The 16,046-nt window shown below is 41.2% G+C and overlaps 1 protein-coding gene across 1 annotated transcript; it reads left to right on the top strand.

The window, feature by feature from the left end:
• The first annotated feature begins 4,726 nt into the window (after positions 1 to 4,726).
• LOC311138065 (E3 ubiquitin-protein ligase RNF186-like) lies at positions 4,727 to 7,416 on the top strand. Its single transcript, XM_084172717.1, has 2 exons — positions 4,727 to 5,290; positions 5,790 to 7,416. Exons 1-2 carry the CDS (start codon positions 4,938 to 4,940, stop codon positions 5,863 to 5,865), a joined length of 429 nt encoding a protein of 142 aa, XP_084028843.1. The 5' UTR covers positions 4,727 to 4,937; the 3' UTR covers positions 5,866 to 7,416.
• The last annotated feature ends 8,630 nt before the right edge of the window (positions 7,417 to 16,046 follow it).

Genomic DNA, 16,046 nt, shown 5'->3' on the forward strand with positions numbered 1-16,046 from the left:
AGTCTATATAGACCCTAATGAAGAGACATTAGTCTATATAGACCCTAATGAAGAGACATTAGTCTATATAGACCATAATGAAGACACATTAGTCTATATAGGCTCTATATATAGACTGTGTTTAATATGTATATTTTGCGGTGGCTGTCTGTTAGAGAAGTAGGCAGCTCTGTTGTCCCTGTCTGCGTCCCAATTTGGTACCCTATTCCCTACACAGTGCACTACTTTTGACCAGAGTCCTAGTGCACTATATAAGGAATAGGGTGCCATTTGGGACAAAGTCGCTGTCTAACCAAACAGGGCTGATGGTAGAGCTGGTTAATGTGAAAACCCACTGTAGCTCTGTCCCTGGCTAGCAGAATGACTCATCATTTACTGTCATTTAGCATACGTTGTTTTAGTGTGTAGCTTACTCATTATTTCAGGAAGCAGATAAAAATAACTGCTAGAGACTAGCGGAAGACTTTGACAAAGTTATTTCGGTCTCTTGTTCTGGCCCTTTAATGATAGTAATTCTTTTGTGAGTTACAACACCCATATTCCATGCTTAATAATCTCGTGAAATGGTATGTTTTGTTCACGTGAATAAATTACCCTGCTTGGCAGGCGATTTTAAAGAACAAATGTTTGCTGGTTCTTTTTACTTTGTGTCTGTTGTGCGTCTGTTGTGCGTCTGTTGTGCGTCTGTTGTGTGTCAGTTGTGCGTCTGTTGTGCGTCTGTTGTGCGTCTGTTGTGCGTCTGTTGTGCGTCTGTTGCACGTCTGTTGTGTGTCTGTTGTGCGTCTGTTGTGTGTCTGCTGTGCGTCTGTTGTGCGTCTGTTGTGTGTCTGTTGTGCGTCTGTTGTGCGTGCGTAGCTGACATTGTGAATAGACAGGTGTGTGGTAGGGATTTCCTGGTAAACAAAAGGTAGAGCAATCACAGGTCAATTAAAAATGAATCCGGTTTATTACAAGTTTCAACAGGGAGACTGTTTTCTATTTCACTTGTTAGTGTGGTTGTTTACAAGATTTCTACTGAAGTTGTGTGACATTGACCTGTGGTTGTTTACAACAACAAACTGCTTCCAATGAACTGTGCCACTCTTATCTAGAAGTGATAATGCTTCCAATGATCTGTGCCACTGACTCTTATCTAGAAGATGTACTGCTTCCATTGAACTGATTCTGTACATAACCACTACAATGACCAGGCACGTACACAGGAGTCTACAAGACCTGACCTCTGTGATTGCCAACAAGGGTTTTGCCACCAAGTACTAAGTCATGTTTTGCAGAGGGGTCAAATATTTATTTCACTCATTAAAATGCAAATCAATGTATAAAATTTTTGACATGCGTTTTTCTGGATTTTTTGTTGTTATTCTGTCTCTCACTGTTCAAATAAACCTACCATTAAAATGATAGACTGATAATTTCTTTGTCAGTGGGCAAACGTACAAAATCAGCAGGGGATCAAATACTTTTTTCCCTTACTGTATATATATATATATAGGGTAGGGGAGGGAATGGCCGGCAGGGATGTAGCTCAGTTGGTAGAGCATGGCGTTTGCTACGCCAGGGTTGTGGGTTCGATTCCCACGGGGGGGCCAGTTTGAAAAAAAATATATATATATATAAAATAATAATGTATGCACTCACTTAACTGTAAGTCGCTCTGGATAAGAGCGTCTGCTAAATGACTAAAATGTAAATGTAAAATGAGTAGACTCGTCTTGGCTAGTGTTTGTTGTCAGTCAGTCAACCCATGAGCCAAGCAGTTCAGTCCAGCAGTTCAGTCCAGCAGTTCAGTCCAGCGGTTCGGTTCAGTCCAGCGCCGTGTCTCCCTAACTGAGACAGGGATTTAGAGACCAATATGTTTAAATATCCAATGGATTTAGCTGACCAGTTAAGCAAGAACACAACAGTCTATATAGACCCTAATGAGGTGACAACAGTCTATTTAGACCCTAATGAGGTGACAACAGTCTATTTAGACCCTAATGAGGTGACAACAGTCTATATAGACCCTAATGAAGAGACATTAGTCTATATAGACCCTAATGAAGAGACATTAGTCTATATAGACCCTAATGAATAGACATTAGTCTATATAGACCCTAATGAAGAGACATTAGTCTATATAGACCATAATGAAGACACATTAGTCTATATAGGCTCTATATATAGACTGTGTTTAATATGTATATTTTATTGCTCCTTTTTCTGTTTATTTTTCTTGATAATTGTAGCCTTGCGGTGGCTGTCTGTTAGAGAAGTAGGCAGCTCTGTTGTCCCTGGCTGCGTCCCAATTTGGTACCCTATTCCCTACACAGTGCACTACTTTTGACCAGAGTCCTAGTGCACTATATAAGGAATAGGGTGCCATTTGGGACAAAGTCGCTGTCTAACCAAACAGGGCTGATGGTAGAGCTGGTTAATGTGAAAACTCACTGTAGCTCTGTCCCTGGCTAGCAGAATGACTCATCATTTACTGTCATTTAGCATACGTTGTTTTAGTGTGTAGCTTACTCATTATTTCAGGAAGCAGATAAAAATAACTGCTAGAGACTAGCGGAAGACTTTGACAAAGTTATTTCGGTCTCTTGTTCTGGCCCTTTAATGATAGTAATTCTTTTGTGAGTTACAACACCCATATTCCATGCTTAATAATCTCGTGAAATGGTATGTTTTGTTCACGTGAATAAATTACCCTGCTTGGCAGGCGATTTTAAAGAACAAATGTTTGCTGGTTCTTTTTACTTTGTGTCTGTTGTGCGTCTGTTGTGCGTCTGTTGTGCGTCTGTTGTGTGTCAGTTGTGCGTCTGTTGTGCGTCTGTTGTGCGTCTGTTGTGCGTCTGTTGTGCGTCTGTTGCACGTCTGTTGTGTGTCTGTTGTGCGTCTGTTGTGTGTCTGCTGTGCGTCTGTTGTGCGTCTGTTGTGTGTCTGTTGTGCGTCTGTTGTGCGTGCGTAGCTGACATTGTGAATAGACAGGTGTGTGGTAGGGATTTCCTGGTAAACAAAAGGTAGAGCAATCACAGGTCAATTAAAAATGAATCCGGTTTATTACAAGTTTCAACAGGGAGACTGTTTTCTATTTCACTTGTTAGTGTGGTTGTTTACAAGATTTCTACTGAAGTTGTGTGACATTGACCTGTGGTTGTTTACAACAACAAACTGCTTCCAATGAACTGTGCCACTCTTATCTAGAAGTGATAATGCTTCCAATGAACTGTGCCACTGACTCTTATCTAGAAGATGTACTGCTTCCATTGAACTGATTCTGTACATAACCACTACAATGACCAGGCACGTACACAGGAGTCTACAAGACCTGACCTCTGTGATTGCCAACAAGGGTTTTGCCACCAAGTACTAAGTCATGTTTTGCAGAGGGGTCAAATATTTATTTCACTCATTAAAATGCAAATCAATGTATAAAATTTTTGACATGCGTTTTTCTGGATTTTTTGTTGTTATTCTGTCTCTCACTGTTCAAATAAACCTACCATTAAAATGATAGACTGATAATTTCTTTGTCAGTGGGCAAACGTACAAAATCAGCAGGGGATCAAACAACAACAAACTGCTTCCAATGAACTGTGCCACTGATTCTTATCTAGAAGATATACTGCTTCCATTGAACTGATTCTGTACATAACCACTACAATGACCAGGCACGTACACAGGAGTCTACAAGACCACAGATAATGTTCTATAAGTCCACAAGATCTGAGTTTACAAGTAATACCCCCCCCCCCCTACAGTGAAAATGCCCCTACAAATAAGATGTATCTATTTTAAACTGGACGTACACTGAGTATACCAAACATTAGAAACACCTTCCTAATATTAAGTTGCACCCCCTTTTGCCGTCAGAACAGCCTCAATTCGTCGGGACATGGACTCTACGAGGTGTCGAAAGCGTTCCACAGGGATGCTGGCCCATGTTGACTCCAATGCTTCCCACAGTTGTGTCAAGTTGGCTGGATGTCCTTTGGGTGGTAGACCATTCTTGATACACACGGGAAACTGTTGAGTGTGAAAAACCCAGCAGCGTTGCAGTTCTTGACACAAACCGGTACGCCTGGCAACTACTACCATGTCCCATTCAAAGGCACTTAAATATTTTGTCTTGCCCATTCACCCTCTGAATGGAACACATACAGAATCCATGTCTCAATTGTCTCAAGGCTTAAGAATCCTTATTTAACATGTCTCCTCCCCTTCATCTACACTGATTGAAGTGGATTTAACAAGTGACATCAATAAGGTATCATAGCTTTCACCTGAACGGTTTTACTCGTTCCATGGAACTTACCTGACACCTGAGAGTGGAGGAGGTGCGAGATTGCACTTTGATGAAAATAACTGAATTATGTCTCCTCCCCCTAAGGCTTAAAACGAAAGCACACACACACAGGCAGACAGTATTGCAAGTATTGCTTCTCTCTCACACACAAAGTTTTGTCGTTGAATAGTTAGTCGCTGTGCTGAGAATCTTCCAGAACCTGTAAGTAAAAGCTTGCCTATTATTGATAATGATAAAAATGAAAAGGTTTGTCTAAATCTTAAAGTTATGGATGTTAGAAATCTGTGGGATATTTTTCTTCACATCTTTCAGAAAAACCTGACAGCCTGTTGATTTAAGATATATTTTTATATTAGATACGTTAACATAGTGCCAGTGATGAAGTCACTGAGTCTAATTTGAACATGTTTTAATTTAACATGATAATGTATTTTGCAGCTTCCTGACCGACGCTCCTAAGCACAGGTCTAGGATCTTCTGACCATCATCAAATCCAAACCAGGACCTTAATAAACCACAAGGGGAAAACTGACCTCAAACCAGCGTTTAAACCCCACGTCTTCCTGCCCAGATACTGACTCTCCGTCCAGAGTTCCTCTGTGCTCCAGCCGTCCATCCGTCCGTCCATCCGCACCCCAGCCAGCTAGCCATGGGTCTGACGAGCGAGGACATGGAGTGCTGCATCTGCCTCCAGCCCTACTCTCGCACGGAGAAGATCCCTCGGATGCTCCACTGTAAGCACACATTCTGTGGGCCGTGCTTACAGACCATGTCCAGTCTCCAGAGCGGCCTGCTTACAGTACGCTGCCCCCTGTGCCGCTGGATCACCTGCACCGTGCCCATCCTCACCCTGTCGGGATCGCTGTGGGTTAACACTGAGATCTGGGACCAGATACTAGACAGACAACAGGAAGAGGAGGAGGAGGAGGAGGAGGAGGAGGAAGAGGAGAAAGAGTGGATGGGAGCTAACAGACAGACACAGACCACTACACAGTATGAATGGTGAGTACCCCAAGCGAAGGTGGATGGACGGACAGACTGATTTACAAACCTTCCTCTGCTCTCTGATTTTTTTCCACTTATTTTCTTCTCTCTCTTTTGCTGCGCTCCCTGCTTTCTCTCGCTCTCTCTCTCTCGTATCTCTCTTTCTCTCTCTTTTGCTGCGCTCCCTGCTTTCTCTCGCTCTCTCTCTCTCTCTCGTATCTCTCTTTCTCTCTATCTCGGCTTCTCTCCCTTTCTGTATGGCTATATCTATTTGTCTTGATCTCTCTCTGCGTCAGTTGTATTGTTGTACTGCGATATTACTTTAGGTGACGGTTTCCTTACGATGATCGTATATATGATCGTATCATGCAGCTAGTACAGCTTCCTTCTTAGGGTCAGACGTCTGTTAAATGACTAAATTGTCATTCTCTCTCTCTCTCTCTCTCTCTCTCTCTCTCTCTCTCTCTCTCTCTCTCTGCCTGCTCTGTTTCTTTCTCCCTCCTCTCCTGTCCTCTAGCTCTCCATCAGGGCACTCTGGCCTGAGGCTAAAACTACAGAAATTCCTGAGGAGGATGAAGCACAAAGTACTGTAAACCAAGAAGACGAAGAGCAGAGGGAAAAGAAGACTGGATTCTATCATTTCAGAGTAGGAGAGACTCACTGAGTAATGAAGCTAATGCACAAAACAGGACCGACCGGGGATGTTCCATAACGAAGCAAGGTTGAACCAATCACAAGGATTCATATGCTTTAGGTTTGCTTGAGTTTGGATATGTGTTGTCAGTCAACTAAGGGTTAAATAATAATACTAATAATAAAGGGTTGAGGATTGAGGATGAAAAGATATTAAATGGATTGAGGATTGAGGATGAAAGAATATATTAAATGGATTGAGGATGAGGATGAAAGAAGATATTAAATGGATTGAGGATGAGGATGAAAGAATATATTAAATGGATTGAGGATGAGGATGAAAATATATTAAATGGATTGAGGATGAGGATGAAAGAAGGATAAAGGAAGTTATGAATTGATGGATGGATAGATAGATGGATAGATAGCTGGATAGATAGCTGGATAGATAGCTGGATATATAGCTGGATAGATAGCTGGATAGATAGCTGGATAGATAGCTGGATAGATAGCTGGATAGATAGCTGGATAGATAGCTGGATAGATATCTGGATAGATAGCTGGATAGATAGCTGGATAGATAGCTGGATAGATAGCTGGATAGATAGCTGGATAGATAGCTGGATAGATAGCTGGATAGATAGCTGGATAAATAGCTGGATAGATAGCTGGATAGATAGCTGGATAGATAGCTGGATAGATAGCTGGATAGATAGCTGGATAGATAGCTGGATAGATAGATGGATAGATAGCTGGATAGATAGCTGGATAGATAGCTGGATAGATAGCTGGATAGATAGCTGGATAGATAGCTGGATAGATAGCTGGATAGATAGCTGGATAGATAGCTGGATAGATAGCTGGATAGATAGCTGGATAAATAGCTGGATAGATAGCTGGATAGATAGCTGGATAGATAGCTGGATAGATAGCTGGATAGATAGCTGGATAGATAGCTGGATAGATAGATGGATAGATAGCTGGATAGATAGCTGGATAGATAGCTGGATAGATAGCTGGATAGATAGCTGGATAGATAGCTGGATAGATAGCTGGATAGATAGCTGGATAGATAGCTGGATAGATAGCTGGATAGATAGCTGGATAGATAGCTGGATAGATAGCTGGATAGATAGCTGGATAGATAGCTGGATAGAGGGGTGAAGGTTATAGACTGTGACCTGCACAATGTGTGCCGTTTACAATACAATATACTGTGAACAATGTTTATAATTGATTTTTAATCATTTGACAAAAGGTTTATAACTGCAAGAAGGGAAGTGTATTTTTTAAAATGTTTTTATTACAACATTTTAGGGGGTAGATCAGCTTTAATATTGCAGCTAGATTGTGGCTTCTATCAATGTAATTGTCTGCATCATTTCCAATCCCCCATGTCAGAGAAATGGGATTTGTTTATCCTCATTTTACTTGTTTTATGTAGCTTTTCTGCTTGAAGTGCATGTTTTTATACTGGAGTACTATTTATTGGTAAATAAATACATCTACTTTAAAAGAACTCTGTCTTCGAGTTGTGAAATTGCTTATTTTTATCACTACATTAGGAAAGTAACTGTCCAATATCCAACTGTTTATGGAAGCCAAATATAGTTGGTGGTGTTACACTGCACAGTCTACACTACTATTTCCGAAAACAGAAAGCAACCCCAAAACGTTCCGCTGTCCTTGGTTTTGGTGTGTGCAGTAAAACTGAAACCGCTCTCTGTCACAATCATGTTTCAGAGAACCTTGTATGCATTCTTGCATATGAGATTCCCTAAAAACACGTCACTTCGATGCAGCTATAACCGGAATTGACTTTTTCTAGCAGGTTAGAAGAATTTACGCAGCAGGTTAGGATAATTAACGTAGCAGTTTATTTTTTATTTTATTTATTTAACCTTTATTTAACCAGGTAAGACAGTTGAGAACAAGTTCTCATTTACAACTGCGACCTGGCCAAGATAAAGCAAAGCAGTGCGATAAAAACAACAACACAGAGTTACATATGGGGTAAAACAAAACATAAAGTCAAAAATACAACAGAAAATATATATACAGTGTGTGCAAATGTAGCAAGTTATGGAGGTAAGGCAATAAATAGGCTATAGTGCAAAATAATTACAATAGTATTAACACTGGAATGATAGATGTGCAAGAGATTAGGTGCAAATAGAGATACTGGGGTGCAAATGAGCAAAATAAATAACAATATGGGGATGAGGTAGTTGGGTGGGCTAATTACAGATGGGCTGTGTACAGGTGCAGTGATCGGTAAGGTGCTCTGACAACTGATGCTTAAAGTTAGTGAGGGAGATAAGAGTCTCCAGCTTCAGAGATTTTTGCAGTTCGTTCTAGTCATTGGCAGCAGAGAACTGGAAGGAATGGCGGCCAAAGGAGGTGTTGGCTTTGGGGATGACCAGTGAGATATACCTGCTGGAGCGCATACTTAGGAGAATGAGGTTAAGGTTAGGAAAAGCGTTAGGGTTGGCGAAAACGCTCTCCTACCCAGCTACGAAAATCACTTCTGGTCGTAGTTGTATCTAAGTGGTGTGTTTTCAGGAAGTCCTTGTAACAGCAAAATAAGCAATAAGCAGACCCGTAAGTACAGTGTAATACGCGACAGTAAGATTGCGTAACATCAGAGATACTTTTGATGAGATGGGAAACTCCATTGGAATTGTATTACCGCTCATTGTGTACGTTACCCACGCGTCGTCAATGGTCGTCACTAGTTACCACAGCCACAAAGTCATAAACTCTGACTATTTCTACAATTTATCTTCTTAAAATCTGATTTTAAACCTAACCTTAGCCGTAACCTTAACCACACTGCTAACCTTATTCCTAATCCTAACCTTAAATTAAGACAAAAAAAGAACTTTTTTTTTTTTTCATGAATTTTTACAATATAGCCAATTTTGACTTTGTGTTTGTATCGAGAAGGGTGTAATTGCGGTCCGCAATTCGGGGCATTCCTTCATGTGGGTATTCCTCCATCTGCAGGAATCCCTCTTTATACTTCTGTTAGTAATTTTTTAAACTATGACTCCGGTACACAGCAGGCGGGTACTCCAATATAGTATACATTCCGATAATACTTTCATTTCCCATTTGACCCACATTTTAATCGCATAGACAATCAGGGGAAATCCAGAATATCAAGTGTTTCGTGTACACATACTCCCGTGTAGCTCTGTTGGTAGAGCATGGCGCTTGCAACGCCAGGGGTTGTGGGTTCGTTTCCCACGGGGGGCCAGTAAGAAAACAACAAAAACATATATGCACTCACTAACTGTAAGTCGTTCTGGATAAGAGCGTCTGCTAAAAATGACATGAAAAAAAAAAAAAAAGTGTTCATGACGTGCTCGAGCGGGGGGCGTTCATGCAGGAACAAATTATTATTATTATTATTAAATGGGACGCTCGAGGGGGGGGGGGGGGGGGGGTGAGGCCTGCCTGCAGATGCAGAAACGCCCCGAATTGTTGATAGCAATCACACAGTATTGGAGATATCTAGTGGAAACCACAAAGGACCTGGGTGATTCTGGGACAAGGAAGGAGGAGATCACTCCTCAGGGCAGTCAAATAGGCGATAGCTCCGTGAGTCAACCCCGTTCAAAGGCCACGGCGAAGTCGGCTCAAAACAGTAATGTAATTAGGCAAGTGAAGTAATAATACGATTCCGTGTTTTCATATGCGAAAGTGATTTGCTTTTGATAAAAACGCTTTATTTGCCTTGCCAAATAAAAACTATATAGTTTGAAAATTCAAACATATATTTTATGGAAAAGAGATGTATGTTTCTGGAGGATGCACAATGCTGCTTGCCTGGCTAACCAAACCCCCTGCTAGGCCACGCCCACAGATGTTAGTTTCTTCTCAGCAGTGAATCTGGATCTGAGTCCCTCCCTGACGATGTCTAGAACACTAACACATTCTAACAGTTCTGATTGGTCCCAGAAACCGAGGGGTTGGGCCAGAGCCAGAGCCCACATACAGTGGGGAAAAAAAGTATTTAGTCAGCCACTAATTGTGCAAGTTCTCCCACTTAAAAAGATGAGAGAGGCCTGTAATTTTCATCATAGGTACACGTCAACTATGACAGACAAAATGAGGAAAGAAAATCCAGAAAATCACATTGTAGGATTTTTAATGAATTTATTTGCAAATTATGGTGGAAAATAAGTATTTGGTCAATAACAAAAGTTTCTCAATACTTTGTTATATACCCTTTGTTGGCAATGACACAGGTCAAACGTTTTCTGTAAGTCTTCACAAGGTTTTCACACACTGTTGCTAGTATTTTGGCCCATTCCCCCATGCAGATCTCCTCTAGAGCAGTGATGTTTTTTGGGGCTGTCGCTGGGCAACACGGACTTTCAACTCCCTCCAAAGATTTTCTATGGGGTTGAGATCTGGAGACTCCAGGACCTTGAAATGCTTCTTACGAAGCCACTCCTTCGTTGCCCGGGCGGTGTGTTTGGGATCATTGTCATGCTGAAAGACCCAGCCACGTTTCATCTTCAATGCCCTTGCTGATGGAAGGAGGTTTTCACTCAAAATCTCACGATACATGGCCCCATTCATTCTTTCCTTTACACGGATCAGTCGTCCTGGTCCCTTTGAATAAAAACAGCCCCAAAGTATGATGTGTTCACTCCCATGCTTCACAGTAGGTATGGTGTTCTTTGGATGCAACTCAGCATTCTTTGTCCTCCAAACACAACGAGTTGAGTTTTTACCAAAAAGTTATATTTTGGTTTCATCTGACCATATGACATTCTCCCAATCCTCTTCTGGATGCACTCTAGCAAACTTCAGACGGGCCTGGACATGTACTGGCTTAAGCAGGGGGACACGTCTAGCACTGCAGGATTTGAGTCCCTGGCGGCGTAGTGTGTTACTGATGGTAGGCTTTGTTACTTTGGTCCCAGCTCTCTGCAGGTCATTCACTAGGTCCCCCCGTGTGGTTCTGGGATTTTTGCTCACCGTTCTTGTGATCATTTTGACCCCACAGGGTGAGATCTTGCGTGGAGCCCCAGATCGAGGGAGATTATCAGTGGTCTTGTATGTCTTCCATTTCCTAATAATTGCTCCCACAGTTGATTTCTTCAAACCAAGCTGCTTACCTATTGCAGATTCAGTCTTCCCAGCCTGGTGCAAGTCTACAATTTTGTTTCTGGTGTCCTTTGACAGCTCTTTGGTCTTGGCCATAGTGGAGTTTGGAGTGTGACTGTTTGAGGTTGTGGACAGGTGTCTTTTATACTGATAACAAGTTCAAACAGGTGCCATTAATACAGGTAACGAGTGGAGGACAGAGGTGCCTCTTAAAGAAGAAGTTACAGGTCTGTGAGAGCCAGAAATCTTGCTTGTTTGTAGGTGACCAAATACTTCTTTTCCACCATAATTTGCAAATAAATTCATTAAAAATCCTACAATGTGATTTTCTGGATTTTTTTTTCTCAATTTGTCTGTCATAGTTGACGTGTACCTATGATGAAAATTACAGGCCTCTCTCATCTTTTTAAGTGGGAGAACTTGCACAATTGGTGGCTGACTAAATACTTTTTTTCCCCACTGTAGGTAAAGCAAGTTTAGAAAATGTGTCATTGGATTTGATACTCTGATTGGTTAGAAATGATCCAATCGCTGATTACTTTGTTTTGTACAACACCCCTCATTTTGACATAATAATAATAATAATAATAATAATAATAATATGCCATTTAGCAGACGCTTTTATCCAAAGCGACTTACAGTCATGCGTGCATACATTTTTTTGTGTGTATGGGTGGTCCCGGGGATCGAACCCACTACCTTGGCGTTACAAGCGCCGTGCTCTACCAGCTGAGCTACAGAGGACATCACCACAAACGACTTCAATGATGGCAGTCTTTTTAAAAAATTATGTTATTTATTTAGATTATTTTACGTCATTTAGCAGACGCTCAAACATTATGCTTTGGGGGTGTTTTTCTGCTAAGGGGACAGGACAACTTCACCGCATCAAAGGGACGATGGACGGGGCCATGTACCGTCAAATCTTGGGTGAGAACCTCCTTCCCTCAGCCAGGGCATTGCAAATGGGTCTTTGATGGGTATTCCAGCATGACAATGACCCAAAACACACGGCCAAGGCAACAAAGGAGTGGCTCAAGAAGAAGCACATTAAGGTCCTGGAGTGGCCTAGCCAGTCTCCAGACCTTAATCCCATAGAAAACATGTGGAGGGAGCTGAAGGTTCGAGTTGCCAAACGTCAGCCTCGAAACCTTAATGACTTGGAGAAGATCTGCAAAGAGGAGTGGGACAAAATCCCTCCTGAGATGTGTGCAAACCTGGTGGCCAACTACAAGAAACGTCTGACCTCTGTGATTGCCAACAAGGGTTTTGCCACCAAGTACTAAGTCATGTTTTGCAGAGGGGTCAAATATTTATTTCACTCATTAAAATGCAAATCAATTTATAAAATTTTTGACATGCGTTTTTCTGGATTTTTTGTTGTTATTCTGTCTCTCACTGTTCAAATAAACCTACCATTAAAATTATAGACTGATAATTTCTTTGTCAGTGAGCAAACGTACAAAATCAGCAGGGGATCAAATACTTTTTTCCCTCACTGTATATACAGTGGGGGAAAAAAAGTATTTAGTCAGCCACCAATTCTGCAAGTTCTCCCACTTAAAAAGATGAGAGAGGCCTGTAATTTTCTTCATAGGTACACGTCAACTATGACAGACAAATTGAGAAAAAAAAATCCAGAAAATCACATTGTAGGATTTTTTATGAATTTATTTGCAAATTATGGTGGAAAATAAGTATTTGGTCACCTACAAACAAGCAAGATTTCTGGCTCTCACAGACCTGTAACTTCTTCTTTAAGAGGCTCCTCTGTCCTCCACTCGTTACCTGTATTAATGGCACCTGTTTGAACTTGTTGTCAGTATAAAAGACACCTGTCCACAACCTCAAACAGTCACACTCCAAACTCCACTATGGCCAAGACCAAAGAGCTGTCAAAGGACACCAAAAACAAAATTGTAGACCTGCACCAGGCTGGGAAGACTGAATCTGCAATAGGTAAGCAGCTTGGTTTGAAGAAATCAACTGTGGGAGCAATTATTAGGAAATGGAAGACATACAAGACCACTGATAATCTCCCTCGATCTGGGGCTCCACGCAAGATCTCACCCCGTGGGGTCAAAATGATCACAAGAACGGTGAGCAAAAATCCCAGAACCACACGGGGGGACCTAGTGAATGACCTGCAGAGAGCTGGGACCACAGTAACAAAGCCTACCATCAGTAACACACTACGCCGCCAGGGACTCAAATCCTGCAGTGCAAGACGTGTCCCCCTGCTTAAGCCAGTACATGTCCAGGCCCGTCTGAAGTTTGCTAGAGTGCATTTGGATGATCCAGAAGAGGATTGGGAGAATGTCATATGGTCAGATGAAACCAAAATAGAACTTTTTGGTAAAAACTCAACTCGTCGTGTTTGGAGGACAAAGAATGCTGAGTTGCATCCAAAGAACACCATACCTACTGTGAAGCATGGGGGTGGAAACATCATGCTTTGGGGCTGTTTTTCTGCAAAGGGACCAGGACGACTGATCCGTGTAAAGGAAAGAATGAATGGGGCCATGTATCGTGAGATTTTGAGTGAAAACCTCCTTCCATCAGCAAGGGCATTGAAGATGAAACGTGGCTGGGTCTTTCAGCATGACAATGATCCCAAACACACCGCCCGGGCAATGAAGGAGTGGCTTCGTAAGAAGCATTTCAAGGTCCTGGAGTGGCCTAGCCAGTCTCCAGATCTCAACCCCATAGAAAATCTTTGGAGGGAGTTGAAAGTCTGTGTTGCCCAGCGACAGCCCCAAAACATCACTGCTCTAGAGGAGATCTGCATGGAGGAATGGGCCAACATACCAGCAACAGTGTCTGAAAACCTTGTGAAGACTTACAGAAAACGTTTGACCTGTGTCATTGCCAACAAAGGGTATATAACAAAGTATTGAGAAACTTTTGTTATTGACCAAATAATTATTTTCCACCATAATTTGCAAATAAATTCATTAAAAATCCTACAATGTGATTTTCTGGATTTTTTTTCTCAATTTGTCTGTCATAGGTGACGTGTACCTATGGTGAAAATTACAGGCCTCTCTCATCTTTTTAAGTGGGAGAATTTGCACAATTGGTGGCTGACTAAATACTTTTTTCCCCCACTGTATATATATATATACACATACACATACACATACATACACACACATATATATACAGTGGGGAGTATTTGATACACTGCCGATACACTGCCGATTTTGCAGGTTTTCCTACTTACAAAGCATGTAGAGGTCTGTAATTTTTATCATAGGTACATTTCAACTGTGAGAGACGGAATCTAAAACAAAAATCCAGTAAATCACATTGTATGATTTTTAAGTAATTAATTTGCATTTTATTGCATGACATAAGTATTTGATACATCAGAAAAGCAGAACTTAATATTTGGTACAGAAACCTTTGTTTGCAATTACAGAGATCATACGTTTAATTATATTTTGTTTGTTTTTACTCCTGAACTTCCTCCGATCATTTTCATGATGTCCAACTGGTTTGCTTCTATATGCCATATTTTTCTAACTGTGCTATTTCACAAAAGCTCTCAACCTATAACCTATATACTTATTATGGACACAGTATGCTTGACATTAGTTATCTTGTTGTTATTAGTTGTTGTTATTAGTCCCATCCTTCAACTCCATTCAACACCTCCCTTCTATCTCTTAATACCATCCATATTGTATTTCTATTTGCCATATATTTTTCAACTGTATTGTGATGTTTTACAAAAATTATGAACCTTTTTATTCTCATTGTTTCTACAGATCGTAAATTGAAAATAAACATTTTTGCTAAAAGTATTATTATATTATTGATTGATTGACTATGACTTTTCAGATCACCCAGTAATGCTATCTGCAAGGTTAGTTCCAGGTAAATATTGCAATCCTTTAGCCATTCCTGGATCTGTGTCCAAAAACAAGCTAGATCATTTATTTCATTTGGGATATGTATTCCGAGTATATCCACATCACCATCAGACCATTTTATTGGTAAACTACACGGCAGTCTTAGACTGAAGTATGTAGCGAACATAGAGTAGAGGAATACTTCCTGTGTAGCTCAGTTGGTAGAGCATGGCGTTTGCAATGCCAGGGTTGTGGGTTCGATTCCCATGGGGGGCCAGTATGAAAATGTATGCACTCACTAACTCTAAGTCGCTCTGGATAAGAGCGTCTGCTAAATGACTGAAATGTAAATGTAATTCAGTTTGAGTTGTCAGGGAATTGTGCTGCCTTGTTGACCAGCATTGGAAAAAGTACTCAATTGTCATACTTGAGTAAAAGTAAAGATACCTTAATAAAAAATTACTCAAGTAAAAGTTAAAGTCGCCCAGTAAAAAAACATACTACCTGAGTAAAAGTATCTGGTTTTAAATGTGCTTAAGTACAGTGGTGGAAAAAGTACTAAATGTTCATACTTGAGTAAAAGTAAATGCTATATATCAAATTCCTTATATTAAGCAAACCAGACAGCACTATTTTATTATATTTTTTACTGACAGACAGGGGCACACTCCAACACTCAGACATAATTTACAAAGGCAGTATTTGTGTTTAGTGAGTCTGCCAGATCAGAGGCAGTAGGATAGAAAACGCGTTATATTGATAGGTGCTTGAATTGGTCCATATGTCTGTCTGCAGTGCAGATCACTGTTCGATTTGAGAAGGGCGCTCTTCCCTCACCGCTTTGCCGGTGCACGTCACGGGCCATAGACCAGTGACCCCCGCGGCTTAGCATAATCGAATCCGCCCATTGTGACGACCACAGTTAGAACCAGAACGCTTGTTTCCATGGTGCTAGAACCAGAACGCTTGTTTCCATGGCGCTAGAACCAGAACGCTTGTTTCCATGGTGCTAGAACCAGAACGCTTGTTTCCATGGTGCTAGAACCAGAACGCTTGTTTCCATGGTGCTAGAACCAGAACGCTTGTTTCCATGGTGCTAGAACCAGAACGCTTGTTTCCATGGTGCTAGAACCAGAACGCTTGTTTCCATGGCGCTAGAACCAGAA

This window comes from Coregonus lavaretus, assembly GCF_964263955.1.
Source record: "Coregonus lavaretus genome assembly, chromosome: 12".
NCBI classification, from domain to species: Eukaryota; Metazoa; Chordata; class Actinopteri; order Salmoniformes; family Salmonidae; genus Coregonus; species Coregonus lavaretus.